The sequence below is a fragment of the Eutrigla gurnardus genome (genome assembly GCF_963514095.1).
Source record: "Eutrigla gurnardus genome assembly, chromosome: 20".
NCBI classification, from domain to species: Eukaryota; Metazoa; Chordata; class Actinopteri; order Perciformes; family Triglidae; genus Eutrigla; species Eutrigla gurnardus.
In genome coordinates, this window is record NC_139931.1 from 15,004,104 (window position 1) to 15,023,326 (window position 19,223).

At 45.0% G+C, this 19,223-nt stretch overlaps 3 protein-coding genes across 4 annotated transcripts; 1 reads left to right on the forward strand and 2 right to left on the reverse strand.

Annotated features, from left to right (window-relative positions):
- The first annotated feature begins 1,372 nt into the window (after positions 1-1,372).
- kdelr3 (KDEL endoplasmic reticulum protein retention receptor 3) lies at positions 1,373-4,386 on the forward strand. Its single transcript, XM_084037543.1, has 5 exons — positions 1,373-1,782; positions 2,204-2,304; positions 2,447-2,605; positions 2,791-3,043; positions 3,374-4,386. The coding sequence occupies exons 1-5, from the start codon at positions 1,692-1,694 to the stop codon at positions 3,415-3,417; spliced, it is 648 nt and encodes a 215-aa protein (XP_083893669.1). The 5' UTR covers positions 1,373-1,691; the 3' UTR covers positions 3,418-4,386.
- A 19-nt stretch (positions 4,387-4,405) lies between these two features.
- Positions 4,406-6,239, reverse strand: LOC311031307 (GTPase IMAP family member 7). The gene is made up of 2 exons (XM_084037541.1): positions 5,818-6,239; positions 4,406-5,554 (listed from the first exon to the last, which is right to left on the reverse strand). Exons 1-2 carry the CDS (start codon positions 5,863-5,865, stop codon positions 4,547-4,549), a joined length of 1,056 nt encoding a protein of 351 aa, XP_083893667.1. The 5' UTR covers positions 5,866-6,239; the 3' UTR covers positions 4,406-4,546.
- A 222-nt stretch (positions 6,240-6,461) lies between these two features.
- On the reverse strand, positions 6,462-18,939 carry LOC311030723 (ankyrin repeat and fibronectin type-III domain-containing protein 1). Of its 2 annotated transcripts, XM_084036671.1 has the most exons (20): positions 18,780-18,933; positions 16,708-16,787; positions 16,432-16,618; positions 15,859-16,123; positions 15,555-15,755; positions 14,355-14,468; positions 13,910-14,007; positions 13,530-13,620; positions 12,586-12,693; positions 11,965-12,064; positions 11,604-11,733; positions 11,394-11,513; positions 11,068-11,174; positions 10,596-10,710; positions 10,096-10,262; positions 9,761-9,938; positions 9,512-9,674; positions 8,992-9,158; positions 8,513-8,717; positions 6,462-8,279 (listed from the first exon to the last, which is right to left on the reverse strand). In XM_084036671.1, the coding sequence occupies exons 2-20, from the start codon at positions 16,716-16,718 to the stop codon at positions 7,576-7,578; spliced, it is 3,231 nt and encodes a 1,076-aa protein (XP_083892797.1). In that variant the 5' UTR covers positions 16,719-16,787; positions 18,780-18,933; the 3' UTR covers positions 6,462-7,575. The 2 variants fall into 2 exon arrangements, with proteins under 2 accessions (XP_083892797.1, XP_083892798.1); XM_084036672.1 differs by lacking the exon at positions 16,708-16,787 and having other exon boundaries at positions 18,780-18,939.
- Positions 18,940-19,223: the final 284 nt, after the last annotated feature.

The following is a 19,223-nucleotide window of genomic DNA, read 5'->3' on the forward strand; positions in this document are numbered from 1 at the left end:
TGCCAGAATTCAGCTGCAATTTGTGGCTTAAGGAGGTGGTGGAGATGGTGGGACTTGATAGGAAGGGAGACACAGAGTGGTGAGAAATAGAGTGGTTTTAGGTTTTGACTGTGATTCAGATAGCAGAATTAGGAGGAAAGGGGGGCAGGTGGAGCGGATGTGCCAGAATACGGTAAAGCGTGTGAGGGTGGAGAATATTTTAAACCACTTCAAAGCACAAGGACAAATGCTACAAGCTACAATATTCTATTTGCATACAACAAAAACTATGAAATATGAATGACACAAATAGAAACAGTTTGTCACAACGCTGGAGAAGCCTCAAAACACCCTCCCCTGTCTGGAATGAGATATTGTCAAATATCACACTTACTGTCAGATACCTATTCATCATCTACTGTGACACACGATTGCTAATGAAATCCACCAATTTAGTCAGTTTGAATCATTTAGCTTATTACATTTTTGCAAGTACTGACTTAATTAAGCTTATTTACGTCTCAGGTAGCTTACATACTGATGTGTGATTCATGATGTGTGAACATCTGCCAATGTTGATTGAAAGGCAATTTATTTGTAAAGCACATTTCAAAACAAAAGCAATTCAAAGAGTTCGACATAATGCGTTCAAACAGGAAACACAAATACACAACACAGCTAAAGAAGTGTAAGCTGGATAATAATGAATGTTTAAGGTTGCTGGAGGACAGAAATGTGATCTTTCTATACAGTGTATGAGCTACAACCCCTTCGCTCTGCAGTTACGATGCTGACCATGAACTCATCATCTCACATCTCCAATATTCCTATCTGATAAAGTCATAACATCCCCCAAAACCACAATAGTAATTTAACTATTGTTAGACCAATTTAATGCATACATAAATAAATGAATGATTCATCATTTCTCCCACACAATTTGATTCTTTGAAACAGCATTTAGACCTTAATGTTTGGAAATACAATGCTAAATCTTTATTTGTCAGCAAAACCGGAAAACAAAGAAACCAAATCCCCAGTACTGTTAAAATAAAACAGATGGCACTCCGTTTCGATATTTGAATGATTTCCTCCTTTACTCCGTATTACCTGCAGCCTGTCGCCATCTGCTGGTTAACCAATTAAATGTGGCATTTTGCCTTCCAAATAAAACGCTACCATCTTCTCTTAAAATAACGAAATGCCTCAAAATAACCATCAGCGTTAAACAGTAGATTGACTTAACCTTTAAACGGGTCGTCTTTATACACTATATAGCGGTTGGTCGGCAACCTGTTGACTAGTGCGTGTTTTACTTTGAAAAACCCCAACCGGAAAAGGATACATCCGTTTGCCGCAGGTTAGCTTGACGCTGCTCGCTGTTCGCTGCCGCCTGGAGGACCGCCAGCCACGTCACCTCGTCTGAAGTAACTTTCCTCCGAGACGACCCGTTTATGAGTGCACTATCCGTTTATCTACGTTAGCTATAACGACGCAGACGAGCTACCGGACGGACTCGGGCTTCACCGTGCAGCTGTTAGCTTGTCGCTAGCTTGTTTTTGTTTTATTTAGCTAACTCGTCTTGTCGCGGTTGGCACTCGCAGAGCTCGTTTTGCTTCTTGCGGCTGAACGACTGTGCCCATCTCTGGTGGACGTGTTAAAGGCCCGGGTTGCATCCGAAGTTTGGAAGCGACAACAACAACAACAGCAACATGAATATCTTTCGTCTGGCGGGTGACGTGTCCCATCTGCTGGCTATCATCATCCTGTTAGTGAAGATGTGGAGGTCCAAATTCTGTACTGGTAGGTCTGACGCGCTGCTGGCATCTCAGCACTTTCACTGATTGTTTGTGTGGCCTCACTAAAGCGGTTTGCATGCGGCTTTACATTACAGATACAGCAGCCAAACACACGCAGTTAAGTGCTGTTGCTGCAGCTGTCAACAACAACGGCTCATTGTGGAGGGTGTTTGCGTAATGCCGAGTTGTTCTGCAGGAGTGGAAGCGACGTGGCACGTTAACAAAGCAATCTGCATGCCTGCTCCACCTATTTATAGCTGCCAATATCTGGAGGACAAGCCTGCAGTGTAGCTGTCTGTCTTCTGCTGTCAGATCCTTAAATCGAGGGAAAGTTTTCTTTTCAGATTCGTGAGTTGTCAGGACCAGAAAGTGGGATCTGGTTTTGACTGAACATGTCACCAAACTCTCCCCCCCTCTCTCTCTAGGCATCTCTGGGAAGTCTCAGGTGCTGTTTGCACTTGTCTTCACCACCAGGTACCTTGACTTGTTCACCGTCTTCATCTCTCCTTACAACACGGTTATGAAGGTAAATGGCGATCACGCACACAGTGACCCTTAACTTGACCCCCACTGACAACACCGTTACTGTGATTCATTCTGTCCTCACTTAGACAATAATTCGATGTACACACACACAATATGTAATCAATATCCCCCTCGGCTCTCAGGTGGTGTTCCTGGCTCTGTCCTATGCTACTGTGTACCTGATCTACATTCGCTTCAGGACCACGTACGACGCTGAGAACGACACTTTCCGCGTGGAGTTCTTGTTGGTGCCGGTTATCGGGTTGTCCTTCTTGGAAAACTATGCTTTTACCCCACTGGAGGTAAACGAGCACTGAGACGGTGCATGCAATACATTTGGGTTCAGGTTGCTTATAAACATTCAGCATAAGGGGTTTTATGGTCAGTTTAATATCAGTTTTTGTTATATGTATATATAAACATATTACTTTCAACATCTCGGTTAAAGAGTCAACTCATGTGTCTCCCTCCCGCTGATTCCATCCAGATCCTGTGGACCTTCTCCATCTTCCTGGAGTCGGTGGCCATAATGCCGCAGCTCTTCATGATTACCAAGACCGGCGAGGCGGAGTCCATCACAACCCACTACCTGTTCTTCCTCGGCCTCTACAGAGCACTCTACATAGCCAACTGGGTGTGGCGTTACCAGAGCGAGGGCTTCTTTGACCAGATCGCCGTAGTGTCCGGCGTAGTGCAGACCATTTTCTACTGCGATTTCTTCTACCTTTATGTCACAAGGGGTAAGTAATGTGATCTCTTCAGATCCTTAATCTATGGAGTCATCAGATCCCAAATTTCTTTGTCGAAGCCCAAAACATTTCTGATATAAGATTTAATTGATCATGGAATCTACAGTACAACGGATTGATGTGTTGCTGTATGTCGTTTGTTTTAAATCCGGCTTTCCGGTTGAGGAGGATTGTTATCCGTCTTTGCAGAAGTTTAAAACAAAGAGCATGAATCTGGTTGGGTTGCTGTTAGCTCACCTGGTAAACAAAGGAGTGGGAGGAGGTCATTAAAGCCAACTCCTTTCTCAAGGCTGCTCTGTTCTTCCTCTCTGTCGTCTGCAGTGCTTCGAGGGAGGGGAAAGATGAGCCTGCCGATGCCCATTTAAAACCAGACGCCTGTGCCGTTCAGCCTCCCATCTGTGCCTGCTACAGCTCAGCATCTGAACACAGGCCTTGCCTTCCAACTGTGCATGTTTTTAGCAGTGGGACTAATGGTCTGACATCATGCTGTAGACCAAAATTGTGTGCACCTCTAGAGTTTGATTTTCAGTATGATTGGTACTTTGCGTGTGAGTCTGTATGCATACCTTGTTGTTTGGGATTGTATGTTTGGGGGTTTTTTTCTTCATAAGATGCAGATGTGACATTGGAAATGTGTCCCATGTGTACGTGGAACTTCAATTCAGGCGAGTTTTTCCTCTTTACTTTCCCTGTCAGGCTCTGAGAGGCTGTTACTATATTGAATCTGCAAAGTCCAGCTGAGTTAAAGCTGGAAGAGTACCCAGAATGTCACGTTAAAGCTTCCTATACTTTATCTAATAACCAACAAGTTGGACAAATATGGTATTTTATTTTATCTTTTCAATATCACAAATTTGCCTCAAGGGGCTTCACAATCTGTACACCTTCCACAAAGTGTCTTCGGTTCTAAAAGCAATCAGGATTATATGCAAACAATCACTTTCCTTATTGCCAACGATGTTCCTTTTTGTATTTCCTCTAAATTGTCTTTTATATTTTAGTGTATTTCTTCATGGGAGGAAAAAGGGCTAAATATTTTTTTATGTTTTAAATGAAGCCAAAGATGGAACCAATAACTGCTGCAACGTTTTAGTAAAACAGATGGGTTTTTTGAGGGGGGGGTCTTTTTTTTGGGATGTTGCCCCGATAGAACTGTCTTGTTGTGTCGGGGATAAAAACAAAATGATTTGGGAGCATGGCAGTAGAGTGTGTTGAATCTGTGTAAATGATGAACCTGTTTTTGACACTTGCAACTATTTTAGTCACAGCAAGTTGAATTGCACACCATTTTTATGACATTGCCTTTATTATAACATGAATTCTCTCAACTTAAAGGTGTGGCTGTGTGTTTTTTTTCTTTTATCAATCCAGTGTGAACGTGCAGGCGTGTTGTACTGATGTTAAACAGAGATTGTTTACAGGTGCACAATGGTGAGAAAAAAAACACAGCTAAGTGTCGAACAGGCTTTGCTGCAATCAGGCATACGTGACTGTTCAACGCGGCGTTTTCAGGAAGGTTTTTCCGTGTTTGTATAACACCTTGCTCCCTTCTCTCACAGCTCCTCCAACCACTTTGGCGGCTGAAGTGATGGAGAGCGGCGATGCTGCCAGAGCGGCTGCCCTCTCCACCACCTTCACCTTCTTCACAACCTTCCCTTTCCCTTCGTCTTTCCCCATGATCCCTGCCCCCTCTGCAGCACCTTTCCCCACCGCCGTCAACAGCTCACACCAGAAAAGCCTCTCCGCCCGCTTCCTGGCCTCCCCTTCCTCCTCCTTCCTCCTCTCCTCTTCTTCCCTCCTCTCTAACTCCGGTCTCGTCTCCTCTTTGTCTTTAGTCGCCTTGTGTTCTCTTTCTCCCAGAATCCTTTCTTGTGCCTCTCTGATGGCCCTCTCGGCCTCCTTGAACATCTCCTTGCTATAGCAGGCTCCTCCGTTGTCCGCCACAGTCTCGTCTATCTTCTTCAGAAGCTGCTCGACCTGCTGTGAGCGCTCCGTTGTCTTGTTCTGGTCACTGTTATCAAAGACGTGGTAACCCCCACGGCAGCTGCTGACAAATTCCAACAGCTCCTCGCTCTCTCCCAGGAAGTCATCGATGCATTTACCCCGCAGCTGGTCTCCCCAGGTGAACAGCACCGTGGTAAACTTGGGGGCTCCGGGTCCAAACGTAGCCTTGATCCACTCTAAGGCGTCCCTCTCCTCCTGGGTGAACCTGCCGGGCTGCAGGGTCACCAAGAAGGCGTGGGGTCCCGGAGAGGACAGGGCAACGCACCGTCCCACCTCAGCCAAGACCTCCTCGGGGGACAGCTGCGTGTGCAAGAAGCCCGGAGTGTCAATCACAGCAACACCCCGGCCGTCTACTGTCCCCGTCTGTCTCTCGCACTGAGTGGTGACAGAACGGGGGGACACGCTGACCCCGAAGGCAGACCTGCCCAGGATGGTGTTGCCCGAGGAGCTCCTGCCTGTTCCTGTCCTCCCCAACAGAACCATCCTCAGGGGTTCAGCCTCCGATACTCCACAGACTGGCAGAACGACAGTCATAGTACATGTATTAGCAATTTAGAATAATAGTTATATCATATTTAAAGCATCAACATTTCCTGTGGCAGATCCAGATCATATTTAGGCAGATTAATTAATTATGGATTAGGTTGTTTGATTTATATAGCATATATGGCTTTCTAAAAGATGATTATGATGGTGTGATATTATTAGATGGGGGCATCGGTACAATACTGCCCAGATCAGCGACTCCGTGTGAAAATAACAGTAAAGGACATACCTTTATGTGACGCAGCATTTTCACATGACGACATCCTAACAGGAACTACAACAGATCCGTCGGCCTGCCGGGTTTTCGGTGACAGAAACACAGGAGACGTTTGTTTCCGCTACGATTAAGATGTTTCCTCGCGTTTAAGTGTCATTTGATCATCAGCAGCAGCAGCAGCAGAGCGCGTCGGTGCGACTGGAGTCCGGCGGGGAGCAGAGAGGCGCTGCGATGACATGATGGGACCACCAGAGTCCTGCTAGACCACCACAAAGCCATGCTAGACCACTATTAAACTAGACTATTAAAGCGGCTCCTAACTTCTACAGCGTTCTCATCATTGTGATTATCAGCGCTGATCAATAACACATTAACATTGAGAAGCATTAGAAGTGTAGTTGCTCATTTTGACCACTGGAGGGCAGTACGAACTCACAGTTCAACATTAACTCTACATACAGGCGCACTACTGTTTTCTATTGCAATGAAACAATTAAAAGTGACAGAGTCAGATAACTATTCAACTATTGGACTGAAAAATGTCACTGAGAAGCGACTGATTTGTTCCTCTTTATGCAAAAGAAATAGAAGAAATGAACGAAATGCAAACACCCTTAAAAAATGAAACAAATACTAAAGCAGTCCGTGAAAGCAGGTAGTATTTAATAGTATTTTCACCAAACGTTGTTGAAAGGCACTGGAAGGAAACGCTGTTCTGTTCTTGCATTTTCATTACGCCTCGAATACATCACTTTATGTTGCTGCGCTGTCTTAAAGAAACAACAGCTGGGAACCAACCAGAAAAAAACACCCCTCTCTTCCACACATGTCGCTTTTTCAAAAAAGATTCAACAAGTATTGGCTTGAGGTTCAATCTCTGGGTGACTGTGGTATGCTGTGCAGGAGGAGATGAAGATACTTGGAACAATGATTTTAGGCCAAACCTCTTCAAAAGCAAAAAAATGAATTGAATGTCTTGCATATTCTGTGACAAAATTGAAAAAATGTGTTGTACTGTGCGATGGATTTGCTACATAGCAGAAAAACTTCTGAGCGCTCCTGCTTCTGCTTTTGATGAGGCCTTTGTAGCGACGGACCATTTGTGAAGATAACTGAAGAAGAAACCACTCTACATCCTTCTCACAACTGTAAGTTGACATCTTGGTTTTGTTGCTCTCTGACTTCTCTTTCTTGTCTGAAGTGTGTTTTTTTTCTTTAGATATTCAGGTTCCAGCTGAAGCACAACTTGGAAATCCGATTAGGCAACCCGGTAGGTCAGACAGCAGTTAATGTGCAATCATCATGATGATAAATCCCACTACTGTGTTGTTGTGAAATGCCAAAAGTGCACACAGGTGAACCACAAAGGAACACAGCCATACAGCTTTTTATGGCCTGCAAAGCAAACACTTCCATTTCACCCTATGAGTTTGTTTGCTCCATCAAGCAGCATGTTGCTTTGTGCTGTAGTGAGTGACGGCGTTTCAAGTCATAAAACTACTACAGCTTAGATTTTACACACAGTGAACTCTAATGGACTGCACATAAAAAAGACAAACTACAGGCCCAGAAGTGTAATAAATCACGTGTTGGATGAAGTTGTAGATGTCACTTGAATTTAACTGGACACTGACTGACAGAAAAACATATAACTTCTAAGCAGAAAAAAACTTTTTTTGGCTGTAAATCTGCTGCAGCCCACTGATTTGGTTTGAAACTGATACAAGGTAGAAGTAGGCTGGTGCTTGAGTCGGCATCAGGATGACTTGTCCCACTCCACCTGGTTCCTCAGTGGAACGCATGCTCCTTTGCCGGGAGTCTCTGTTTCCTGTGGAGGGAAATCCCAGCTCAAAACAGGCACGTCACCAACCGTGGTGGCGGCCGTGGTGGGAGAGGCTGACACGCCTGTATCCTCACAGCGAGTCTCTCTCACGCTGCTGCTGCTGCTGCGACTGTGCAGGTCGGCCTGGGACAGACACTCGGCTGAACTCTCCAAGTCAAAGAAGGTGTTGCTTTCAGCGACCCCCAGTCCAAGGCTCTCTAACATATCCATTACTGACGGTGTGGACGGGCAGCTGGGGATCTCCTCCTCAATGAGACTCAGCGTGGGCAAGATGTCCCCCAGCTCCGCCATCTCCATTGGCTGGATGACCTCCGTGATGAAGGAAGGGAAGTCCTGCTCCCCGCTGTAGGACTCCTGCGTGTGCAATACGGTGTACCCCACTTCGAACTGAGCAACGGCGGCGGGCTCTAGTCCAGATTCGATTAAAGCGCTCGCACATTCTAATTCTGATTGGCCAGAGCTTGTCAAATCCACAGTTGATTGGGCGGTGATGTCTACAGGGTATCCTCCCTTCGCGACGCCCTCCATTAACAGCGTGGACTCTTCAGGGACAACCATGATTTCTGACGGAGCGGTGATCTCGGCGGAGGCGACGTTTGGTGGACTGACTAAACTCTCTGGAAGACAAAAAGAAGTCAAAATCTCAATCCACGGATTATAAATTACAAGTTCAAAGCAGATGCACACACAGTATCTCTTGTGCATAATCTTATATTTAGTTTACAGTCACTCCCTGTGGTGCTGCAGCACATATTTAATATCATGGTCATTAAGTAAACTGTATGTCTCAACCCTGAAAATGGCACTAGAATATCCTTTGACACCTTTATCTACACCCACATCATCGTACCTGCAATGGCTCTCTGTGCTTGTATCCGATGGGGCCACGTTAGTCTGGCAGTCAAACTCTCCCCTTCTTCCTCGCCGTCAGGACACGGCGGGGGGTCTCCTCCCATCACCAGGCCTAGAGGCACCGCCCCCACCCACTGTTTGGAGCGAACGCACTGCAGACAGTCCATGATCCAGCGGGCATCCCTCCACACCACATCCAGACGCTGGAGGAACAGGAAAGTCAAGGTCAAGAAGCAAAATCACATTTAATGATGAATTTATTTAGATAAAAATCATTTCTACAGTTAATATCCTCCTGGTGGTAAAGTGAAATTCTAAAAATCTAATATAATACCCTGACGGGTCAAGTAAAATCCTTCATTTCCTATTTATTTCCCTCATTAATCACAGAAGAAATGTATAAAAAGAAAAGCAAACAATATTTTTTAAGCTTCTAGACATCTCAGGTGGTTAAAAAGTCTTTTTTTATGATCTTACACGGGAAAGCTCAGTGATGTGGTTCAGGCGCTCTCTGGCTTCCTGCACCTCCTTGGTGTCCAGCGCCTCCCGCAGAGCCTGCTGGGCCAGATGAGTGTCCAGCTCCAGCTTCACCCAGGCCTGGCAGTACTGGGACAGGAAGTCCCGTTCATACGTCCAGAAGTGAACTGGAGAGGAAAGACGGAGTTGTGAGGAAAGACAGACCACTATGTTTAAGCCGAGAGAAAAAATATAGGCTCGGAAGTCATTAGCGCTCTTTATCAAAGCGTTAACGTGGGAATGTTTAAGACGGGTCAAAAGGAAGGATGGATTTAAATTAGAGACAAAGCCAAACCTAAAGTAAGGATGAAAAGGAGGATCAAAGAACTAAGTAGATAAGGAAAAACAGTAGTGACTAATCTTCAAAAGACAATGTACCTCAATGAGCTTTACACATGTTATACTTTCCAACCACAAACCCCCCCTTGTGTGGGCATCTATGTGCATCGAAGGACTTGAGCAGCTCCAGTTCTCCACCTACCCAGCTCAAATATCTGCAGCGGCATGGTGAGTCCAGGCTCTTTGGTCCCCACCAGAGGCCAGTAGCTGGAACTGAAGTCCTCGCTGGGAGGCAGCAGCAGCAGCATGGACACCTTGTCTCCGAACTGCAGCAGCTCCCGGGTGTACACACCATACTGGTACGCCTGTCACACACGCACAGATAAATCTAAGTATTAGAAAACCTGTTAACCCTTCATCCGACCCAGAAAGAGAACATGGCTGTCTCTACCCTGTAGAGGGGGATGTTGAGCTTTGTCAGGAGATGTGCGATGGCCGCTCTCAGAGACATGACGAACTCCGCCAGCCCGCTGCTCTCCATCGTGCTCTCGTCCTCGCTGCTCAACAGGTTCGGGACGCTGCCATTGGCTGTAGTGTAAACATGACTCTGAAGCCATGCCCACTCCTCTCTGTCACACAATGAGGACGCAGTTAACTAAGAACATTGCTGTGAAAGGCATCATAAGCATGCAGGATTAGTAGTTTTGCATGTTGCATACTTAATGCTCAGGCAGACCCATTTGTTGCGTGATGCGGTCATAAAATCACATGCTCAGACTGCGTTACCTGGAAACGTGGGTATTGTGTCGGACCCGGGTGTGGCAGAGCACGTTGGGCAGCCTCTGGGGGACCAGAACCCTGATCTGTTCCACTGAGCTGCACAGTTTCAGGATGCCCACGTACAGGCCGGGCTTGGCCCACTGGATGCTGTGTCTGTGGAGGGATAGTTTCTCCTGGGGAGCAGAGATGAGCAAGTACGCCATTTTAAGAGATGTAAATAGAATGCGTTGTTTATTTGCCGTGTCTAATTTTCTTTTTAATTAGTTTTTGTATCGCTAATTAATTCCATTGCACTTTCAGAGTTATTTGAGTTGCAGAAAAAAAATCACTCATTCTCTACACGCTCAGTGCTCAATGCACGGTGTTGCATATAGCTGCTGCTCTGTGAGGTTAGTGTCTGTCTTTTACACAAACACACACACACACACACACACACACACACACACACACACACACACACACACACACACACACACACACACACACACACACACACCCAGGCTCACCCTGAGCTGCTCGTAGAGCATGTCCATGGCAGTGGGCTCCGGCAGCAGAGGAGTCCTGCTGCGGTTCTTCTCCAGGCGGGCCAGGGGCATCCAGTGAAGTGGAGGTTCAGGAGGGCTTACAGTGGTGCAGAAAACAAAGGGTAAGAATGAAATGCAACCACGTGGAACAGATTTATTCATATTAGCATATCAAAGCCAGTAAAACAACAGCAACCAACAGAGAGGCTAGATATCCTGAAAACAGCCCAGCCTGCGGCCTGATCAGGTTATCCATGGGAGAACCTGATTTGGGTGCTTGATAAAGTCTAGCAAATTCAGTGAGGTAGATTTAGCAAATGTTTGTTTTATTGAAAATATTTGGGTGGTGAGAAATACAGACAGAGATTAAAGCCTCCTTGCGATGCTTTGTAGGGAACAGAACAATAGTCTGACAGGGATTAACAGAATGAAAGAAAAGACGTTCTCATCTCACCTGGGAGGGTTTGGGAACTCCTTCAGAGTGACCAGTAAGACGTTGCCCTGCCGGTCTTTCAGAGGTTCGTAGTACACCTGGCCCAGGTGCATTGTTCCAAGGGAGGACTGAAGGTTGAGATGTCAAACAGAAACATGCAGGTGAATAACTATGAGGATATTGGGGATTCATGCAGGGGAACACAGGTTCTGTGAGTACAGGTATGCAGCCTGAGATACGGGAGAGAAGCACCAGAGAGACTCTCAGTGAGAGTAGGAGGAAGAATAGATATTAAGAGGTCATTAAAATAGCAATTAACCTGTGTTGTATGCAGCTTAACTCCCTACCTGCAGCTGGGAAACAGCTCTTAAAATGTTGTGCCTGTTCTGAAGGAGGGAGGAGGAGGATGAATGAGCAGAGGAAAGGGCCTGCTGGAGCCAGGGCACTTGTTGCCATGCACAGGACAGCTACAAGACAAATGATAAGTCACAATTAACAAATCACAGTGTTAACCGTGCTCCAAGTGGATTTATGCTTGTGTTCTACTAACGGTTCACCTTGGCAAACCAAAGGAAGTCGTGGGTGATGGAGGTGGAGCAGCACTGGATCTCCACCAGGGGGATTTGATCTTCAGCTGTGACCAGGATGTTTTCCTTGTGGTAGAACACCGTAGCCAAGTACACACCCCTAAAGACAAGACACACTATAATTAATTTTCACAACATGATAGTCCAGTAGGAAACTCTGCTGTGTTCAAACACTTTTTAAAGTCATCTTGCAAAGTCCTATTTATCCACCAGCAGCTACAGAGTTTGGACTTGTTCTCTGTGTGTAGCTGTTGTAATCACATTGCATTTAATCTGTTACTCCCCATGCCCTCAAGGCACAGCGGGACAGGTAAGACAGACGGAGCGCTACCTCTGTAGGAGACGAACAAACTTGGTGGCGGACTGGAACAGTTGTTTGATGCCTCGAGAGACAGTGAGACGCTTGCTGGGACTCTGGGGCTTAGAGCTCTCTGTAGAGCAGAGAGGAGGATCAGTCAGGATGAGAAACACTTTATCTGCCAAAGTACGTTCACTGTGCACCCACAGCAGATTCCAATGGGTGGCACAGCGCATGGTGCTGCTATTCAATGGTATAAATTCCTGTGAAGTTAGTTGGGTATGGAGGAAACATCCTAACAATTTATGTTTCAATGTCCTCTCATTATGTTTGATGACACTTAAGAATTACAGGCAGTTAAGGAGAAAAATAATAGCATTTCTGATTGTAAATCTGAGGCTGGGCTCTCATATTATACTGTCATACTAGGAGGAGAGAGGGAGGTAGGTTTAGTAAGTACATCATTAAAAAAACGCACTGTTTCCAGGAATTAAAAGATCATTTGAATAAGAAATAATTAATACTGTTTTCTTTTCATTATACAGAAAATCTTGTGACAAATGCACCTGGTTTCATGGACTCCTATATGCTTGCTTCACAGCAACTACATACGCAATTGCGGCAATTGTTACATCACCATAGACCCGGCGTTACCTTTGCAGAATCCTCTGTAATGTGGTTCTCTGGCGTCCTCCAGCAGTTTCCTCACAAGGCCCTCGTGATTTCTGAACTGTGACTTCACGCCGATGCACTCTCTCCAACCTGCACAGGAAGAACGAGGGAAACAAATCATTCATTTTGGATGCAATTAGGGAAAATCATTCAAGACATCAAGAGCTAATTTGCAGGAGTCCCACAGTGCTGCCTTTTTCATTTTGCATGAGAGACCATCTGTGTGCTGGGACTTGATTCAGTACTGATTCATTCTGAGCTGCTGACGTAGGAAGTAGATGTTTATGATATGTTGTGCTTTTATTTTGGAGGGGCTGAGAATGCAGTAAAAGAGAGGAGAGAGAGTAGAGGGTTCTTTGTTAAATTGGCTTCAGTTTATTATGCATATTATTTATTACTGGATTAGTCATTTGTATTTTGTTGATGAAAATATTGGTGATGTTAAGTTGTAAAAGGATGGAATTTATTGTGGGAGGATTTATGGGTGCTTCAGTGTGTAATGGTGCTGGTGGGGTCCAGGTGGCAGAGCAGGGGAGGTGTGCTGCTGGAATCTGCTTCCCCTGTGAGACTGTGTCGTCCATCAGCTTTTTGCAATCTGTTTATGGTCATAAGTAGGGATGGGACGATCACACGCACCATACATTGATTGAAAGTAATGCATGTATATTTAAGTGCCATTTTTGATTTGTGTGAATATTTTATTCTCTGTTTTAACATTATGGCAATTTTCATTACTTAAAACATGGATACAAAGCCCAGTGACATCTTTAATTCCACCTTTTAATAATTCATTCATTAATCTATTGGCCTTGAGCTTGATGTCGGCCAAGTAATTTCTCTACAAAAGCACATATAAAGGAAAAAGAACAGAGCCATTCAAAGTGATAAATCCACATTCATCAAAGCCTGCAGTTCAGTGTACTCACTGGAGGGGGCAGCGCTGACCGGAGTAGAGCACTGAGGCAGGCCCCATCCTTTCACGTTGTAGCAACTCACTCGTACAAAGTAATGCGTTCCCTGCATTTGGAGAAGCATCAGACCGCCAAATTATCACCACGCACTGACCCTTATGAGTCGTTCATTGTGAGCTGAAGAAATCACATACTGCTGCCATTATTAATTCATCTGGTTAAGTAAGCCAGCAGAGTGGGATAAGTGCTCTCTTACGGGAAGTGCTTCGGCCCAGTCGATGATGATTGGGGCGCAATAAATACAGCATGCGTGTAGGTCCGGAGCTAATGTGCATGCACCGCTGTATGTCTTGACTATGTGTGTCCAGAGTGCGTGGAGGGAGTGCCTGGCTTACCGCTGTGAGCCCCTTGATACTGTAGGATGGGTTCTTGGTCTCTGTAACTTGGGCTGAGCCGTGGATGCGTTTGAAGCTGGCTGAGGTGCTCCACTCCACTGTAAACACAAAACACCTCACTGACAGATTATTCTCTGGCTTTACTCGAAGCCCCCATAGGGGAGAACTAAGGATTTGTATGTTTACAGTTCTGGGAACTTGCTGTACCTGAACTAAATCTATCCTTGGCTGGAAAGTATGACATTTATGCAGCTGTAAAACCAAGTAGCAAAAAAAAAGAGAAGCCAAACGAGACCCATAAATATGAGGCTTTTATACCTGTCAGCCTAAACGACCTTGATTGTATTATTCCTTTATTTAGCCATCATGTCTCTCTGCAAGTTTTCATCCCATATTAATTTGTTCCCATCCATATTATATCAAAGTCTTGTTATATTCCACCTACCTCTGTAGCGGGTGATGAGCCCCATGGTGTCACCTTCTGGCTCTTTGATCGCCACAAACAGAGAGGATATGCTGGTCACCAGTATGGACACATGACTGGGAGGTCCAGGGAGCTCTGGGTAAATCATTGAGACAAGTACAACCACAGAAGTATTTTAAGTATTATATGGTCTTTTGAAAACTTTGTCCTATTGGAATGTAATTTCTTCATTTTTTCTAATTTCTCAATTATAAAGGTAAGACTCCTCAGCCCAGATTAATCATTTAGTTTTGTGTTTTTGACAAGAATCTCTGTATCTTGGCCCTCAATACAGTCAGCAAGGGTTGCTAGTAAAAGTAAGACAATTAACTACAGGAATCAGCAACTATCACTATAACAACCGTAACCTCAGCACTAGCCCAGTTAAAGATGAATGCAATGTGATCACATGTAATTGTAACACATTTATATCTCACATTTGAAGCGTTAAGATGACACTTATCCGGAGATGATACTCTTAATTTTAGTGCACCAAGAATAAGAGCCGTTCCCTCAGTGCCCTTACAATAACGCTGCGATCATAAAACAGTCGGAAAAGAACTGAAAGTGCTTGAAAGAGAAATGAAATAAAAGTTAAGGAGAGACATTTCTACAGAGCAATTTAAGCAGGTACAGAGGGGACGTCATCACATTATTCTCAACTGGAATTACCTCCTGGCGGTCGTATGCCTCTGCCAACCAGTCAAAGTGCAGTTTACATTCATGTCTGTCCAAAATGATCACTTCAACCTTTTTATTGTATTGTATCAGTGTGGATTTCTACACATATATCCATTTGATACAAGCAGCCCCTTGCAGCCGGTGGAGGGAGTGGAGGGCAGGGGAGAGCTTGGAAAGGTTGATGACAAGGCGGTCTGTTGAATTTTGGATGAGTTGAGGGGGCTGGAGAGACTTTCAAGAGGCCAGGCATTACAAGAGTAAAGACAGGAAATCAGTAAAACTTAAGCGAGAGCTTGGCCTGAATGCCAGATCACTGTGGACTTTGTGAGTAGTGATGAGGAGGGTTTGTCAAGGAGAATTGGAAATAAAGTTGTTGAGGTTGAGTTTGTTGAGTGCAGAAAAAATAATGCAATTAGCAAAAATTGCAACTGAGGACAGTGACCTAGTTTGTGCCCAAGCTGTACTTCAGGAAATGCCACAAGTTGACCCGAGACCACTGACCTGTGTTTTGGAAGTTCTGTCTCATCCGGCAGTACAGCTGCAGCCTGAGGCTCCAGAGGCGGATGTGTCTCTGGACATCAGCCTGCGCCTGAGGCCCTGCCCCTGCCTTCTTCAATAACTCCTTCTTCCTCTCCTCCACCCGTTTACCCGCCAGCGCCACCAGAGCGTCCAGCTTGAGCACCCACTCTGCTGGTTGGCACACTGAGAAAGTGGAGAAAGGAGAGGACAGAGTCTGAATGTGATTTGCGTTGAACGCCATCCATATCTGACGGAAATCTAATGATATTTTGAACACAAGACTTACAAACAGGATTGTGTCTGGCTCCTGCCTTTGTCAACACATGCAGCAGAGGGGAATTGTGGGTAAGGGCAGCCACGTCCAGGGGGACCAAGCCCTGTTCGCTCACCCTGTTCACCCCCTTCTCCCTCTCTCTCTCCCAGTCCTTCTCTTTCTTCTCGCATCTCTCCCACATGCTTGCTCCTCCTCCGTGGTGGGGTTGATCTCTGGACAGCAGGCTTTGTACGGCCAAAGTGTCCTCATTTTCCACTGCCTCCCACAGGGTCTTATACTAATGGGGAGCAGGGAGAGGGTGAAGGGCCATTAGCGGGTGGGCGGGTGAGGGAGAGAGACAGAAGAACAGAGTTCACATCGAAGGAGAGATTTATTTTATGAGGGTGTTGCTGCGGAAAAGAAGAGCCGGTGGACGAGACGGTGACACGGGACACATAAATCATAAGTCAGAGTCTCGCCTGGGATAATGTATTCATAGTTACACAAAGTCAGCACGTAATGTCCAAATAAGATTCATCATTTAAAAAATTTAAAAAACCTGCCACGTTACAGGAAAGCAGTGACCAGATCTCCCAAATATCTTACAGCTTCTGCAGACTTGCTGAGGTTTTTGGGTGTGTCCGTTTCCATGGCAACAGATGACTCTCCACCCCTCAGTCTGACGGACAGGTTTCTATAGAGGCGTTTGGGAGAGACGGGACCCAGAGAGCGCCGGCGCTGGAGTGGGTTCCTCATGGACACAGACATGGCAGGAGAGGAAGACGGGAGATCGCTGCAGAGGGTGAAGGCAGAAGAAGGAAGTGAGCAGTGTGAGGGATCGGTCAGTTCATAGAAAGCAAGATTAGGACCCCCCCCCCCCACCTCAGAGCCATAGAGAGGGAAGATGTGATGAGAAATTTGAGATGATGAGGGTCTGAGAAAAGGTGAAAGTCATTAGATACCTGGAAGAGTGAGTGTATAGCAAGGAATGAAGCGAGATACAAAGAGGGGAGGGGGGGACAGAATACACAGTATAGTCAGGCTCACACAGATTCTTCTACTGTTAAAGGCAATTTTCTGAAAAAGAAAGCTGAGTAGTTCTGCTGCGTAGGGGGATAAATGGATAAGAGGTACAATGCCTGTACACAGTAGATGAACAATGCCTTGGAGCATTTCTCTTTGTGCTTCTTCCTATTCTCCCTTTTTGTTCTTCTGTTCTTCGCCATTATGTGACACGAGTTTTATTCGCTCTGAATGGAGTCTCTCAGCTCACAAAGCCACCGACCCATCAATCTAATTAACTGGAGAGAAGCAATCTCATGTAGAACAGCCACAATTATTTCCTCATATTAAATACAAATGTCCTCATATCATCAGCGTGAAGATAAAAATCCATCATCGCTGCTACAGCAATGTCAGAATGAGCTACTCTATTTATAACCACATTTATGGAGGTAGTAGTCCATTCTTATAGATATCCCCTGCCTGTCAGAATGAGCTCTATTTATAACCATGATTTCATCATTACAATCAGTCACTTTTGAGCCTGAAGACCTTACTTTCCTCCTCCCAAACACTGTTTTAAGACTTTTCAAACGTTTTTAAAGCTCTTTAGTTTGGAGTGACATTCACATCGCTTTGTTTTTATGTCATGCCACGAGCAGTCAAATCTTAAGAGCATCTTTGGAAAAGGGGAGTCTATCCTCTCTGTCATCTCCCTGTTTCTGTCTTCTATCAAGTCAAGTTCTGGTGCTATGAATAATCTTCTGTCCTTGCATGAAAGCGGATACTCCCCTGGCCGGTGCTCTCTGAGGACACAGTATGGGCTGTGGCCACAATGACACACTACCGTTGTACCTCACTGGCTTGAACAGACCATGCACTGTCTATGGGGATGCTGGCATATTGTATAGGGGTGAACCCAACCATTGTTATTGGTACAGTTCCCCGCCTATTTGTTTATTATGTCTTACATCAGTTGTGGAAAGTTCCGACGAGACATTTGAGAGAGGAGTTTAGCTTTAGTGTTTGTCCTTTGTTTTCGTTTTTTGAGGCAGCACAAAGATAAGACGAGGCAAAACACCTGGGAGGAGAAGAAAAACATGTTTGTAAACCAGCGCCAGTGTTTGCAGCTGAGAGATCAGTTATGTGAGCATTACATTTACATTTAGGGCATTTAGCAGGTTGCATGGCTGCGTTATGTGCTTAAAACTGTCTTCTGCTGAGCCATGAGCAGACATATAAGCCTACAATAGTTCATTGTGGCTTTATTGCATGTCACCACATCAGGTTGTGCTGATACTTCTTTTTTATCTCAGTACTGTGGCCCACGCGCTGAGGGATATGTATGCTGCATATCTGCAAACAGGGTTTCTGTTTTGTCCGCCTGCTAAATGCTATGACTCACAAGTTTAGATGTGCAAGGAAACATTTGATGACGAACATTTATTCCCACAGGAAGTAATGCAGCACATTCATTCTGTGCAAATAAGACCACAGAGGACATCACTTTCAAGGGCCATCAGTACAGTATCTTACTCTGTTTCCAGAAATGCATTTTTGTACACAGCAGTTATGTGTCTCATGGGATATTAAGGGACGTTGATTGTTTCAGCATGTCTACAGCCTAACTCATCATGAAAAAAGTTGCTATACTTTTACATAAAAATAAAAAATAAAACATCAAGAAGCATTCATACTTTGTTTTTAATTGTACGTTTGCAATCCTATTAAATTAATAGTATACTCATACTAGACTGGAACATAAACATCCTTATGTCAGAAAAAGCCACTGTCTAACTGACTAACACAACGTTGAAAATACCATTAAGTAGGCTATCCATTGCACCGAAAGGAGCAATGGGGTCCATAAAGTTGGAAAACAGGATTTAAAGAACTATGCAGTATGAACATGAAGTAGCCTCATATTCGTTAAGAGTTTTTAAATGTCTTACCGTATGTCGTTACTTTCACTTTAATCGGCCTATTCTCCCACGCTTCACTGGTGCTTTTCCGCAATAAATGCCCGCCTGTTGGTCAGATATAATCCATCGTACCGACTTCAGGAGTTTTCACCTCTGAGGTTGAAGTACACCTGAACGTTACACCCGAGTGAGAGGCTGCCGCTTATCCCACACGCACGCACGCATGCACACACACAAACACACACACGCGCACACAAACGCGCGCGCGCCTCCTTGTTCCGCCCTCTTCCCACTTTATTTAACTTCTCATAATAATAATAATAATAATAATAATAATAATAATAATAATAACAATAATAGCGACAGTATGGTTTACAGAGTTGAGATCTCCTCTTAAAATGCATGGTGGGATATGTAGTCTTTCTAGTAAGAGATTGAGTGGCATAACTGCTGTATTTACAGTGATGCTGAGCA

Bases quoted from the DNA above. Each gene is read 5' to 3' on its own strand.
- kdelr3 (XM_084037543.1), top strand. From the start codon at position 1,692: ATGAATATCTTTCGTCTGGCGGGTGACGTGTCCCATCTGCTGGCTATC. The intron at 1,783-2,203 runs GTAGGTCTGACG...CTCTCTCTCTAG, and splicing joins GAGGTCCAAATTCTGTACTG to GCATCTCTGGGAAGTCTCAG. The intron at 2,305-2,446 runs GTAAATGGCGAT...CTCGGCTCTCAG, and splicing joins CTTACAACACGGTTATGAAG to GTGGTGTTCCTGGCTCTGTC.
- LOC311031307 (XM_084037541.1), bottom strand. From the start codon at position 5,865: ATGTCGTCATGTGAAAATGCTGCGTCACATAAAGGTATGTCCTTTACT. The intron at 5,555-5,817 runs GTTATTTTCACA...GGAGTATCGGAG, and splicing joins ATAAAGGTATGTCCTTTACT to GCTGAACCCCTGAGGATGGT.
- LOC311030723 (XM_084036671.1), bottom strand. The intron at 13,621-13,909 runs GTAAGCCAGGCA...CTCCAAATGCAG, and splicing joins GTATCAAGGGGCTCACAGCG to GGAACGCATTACTTTGTACG. The intron at 10,711-11,067 runs GTGAGATGAGAA...CACCACTGTAAG, and splicing joins GAGTTCCCAAACCCTCCCAG to CCCTCCTGAACCTCCACTTC.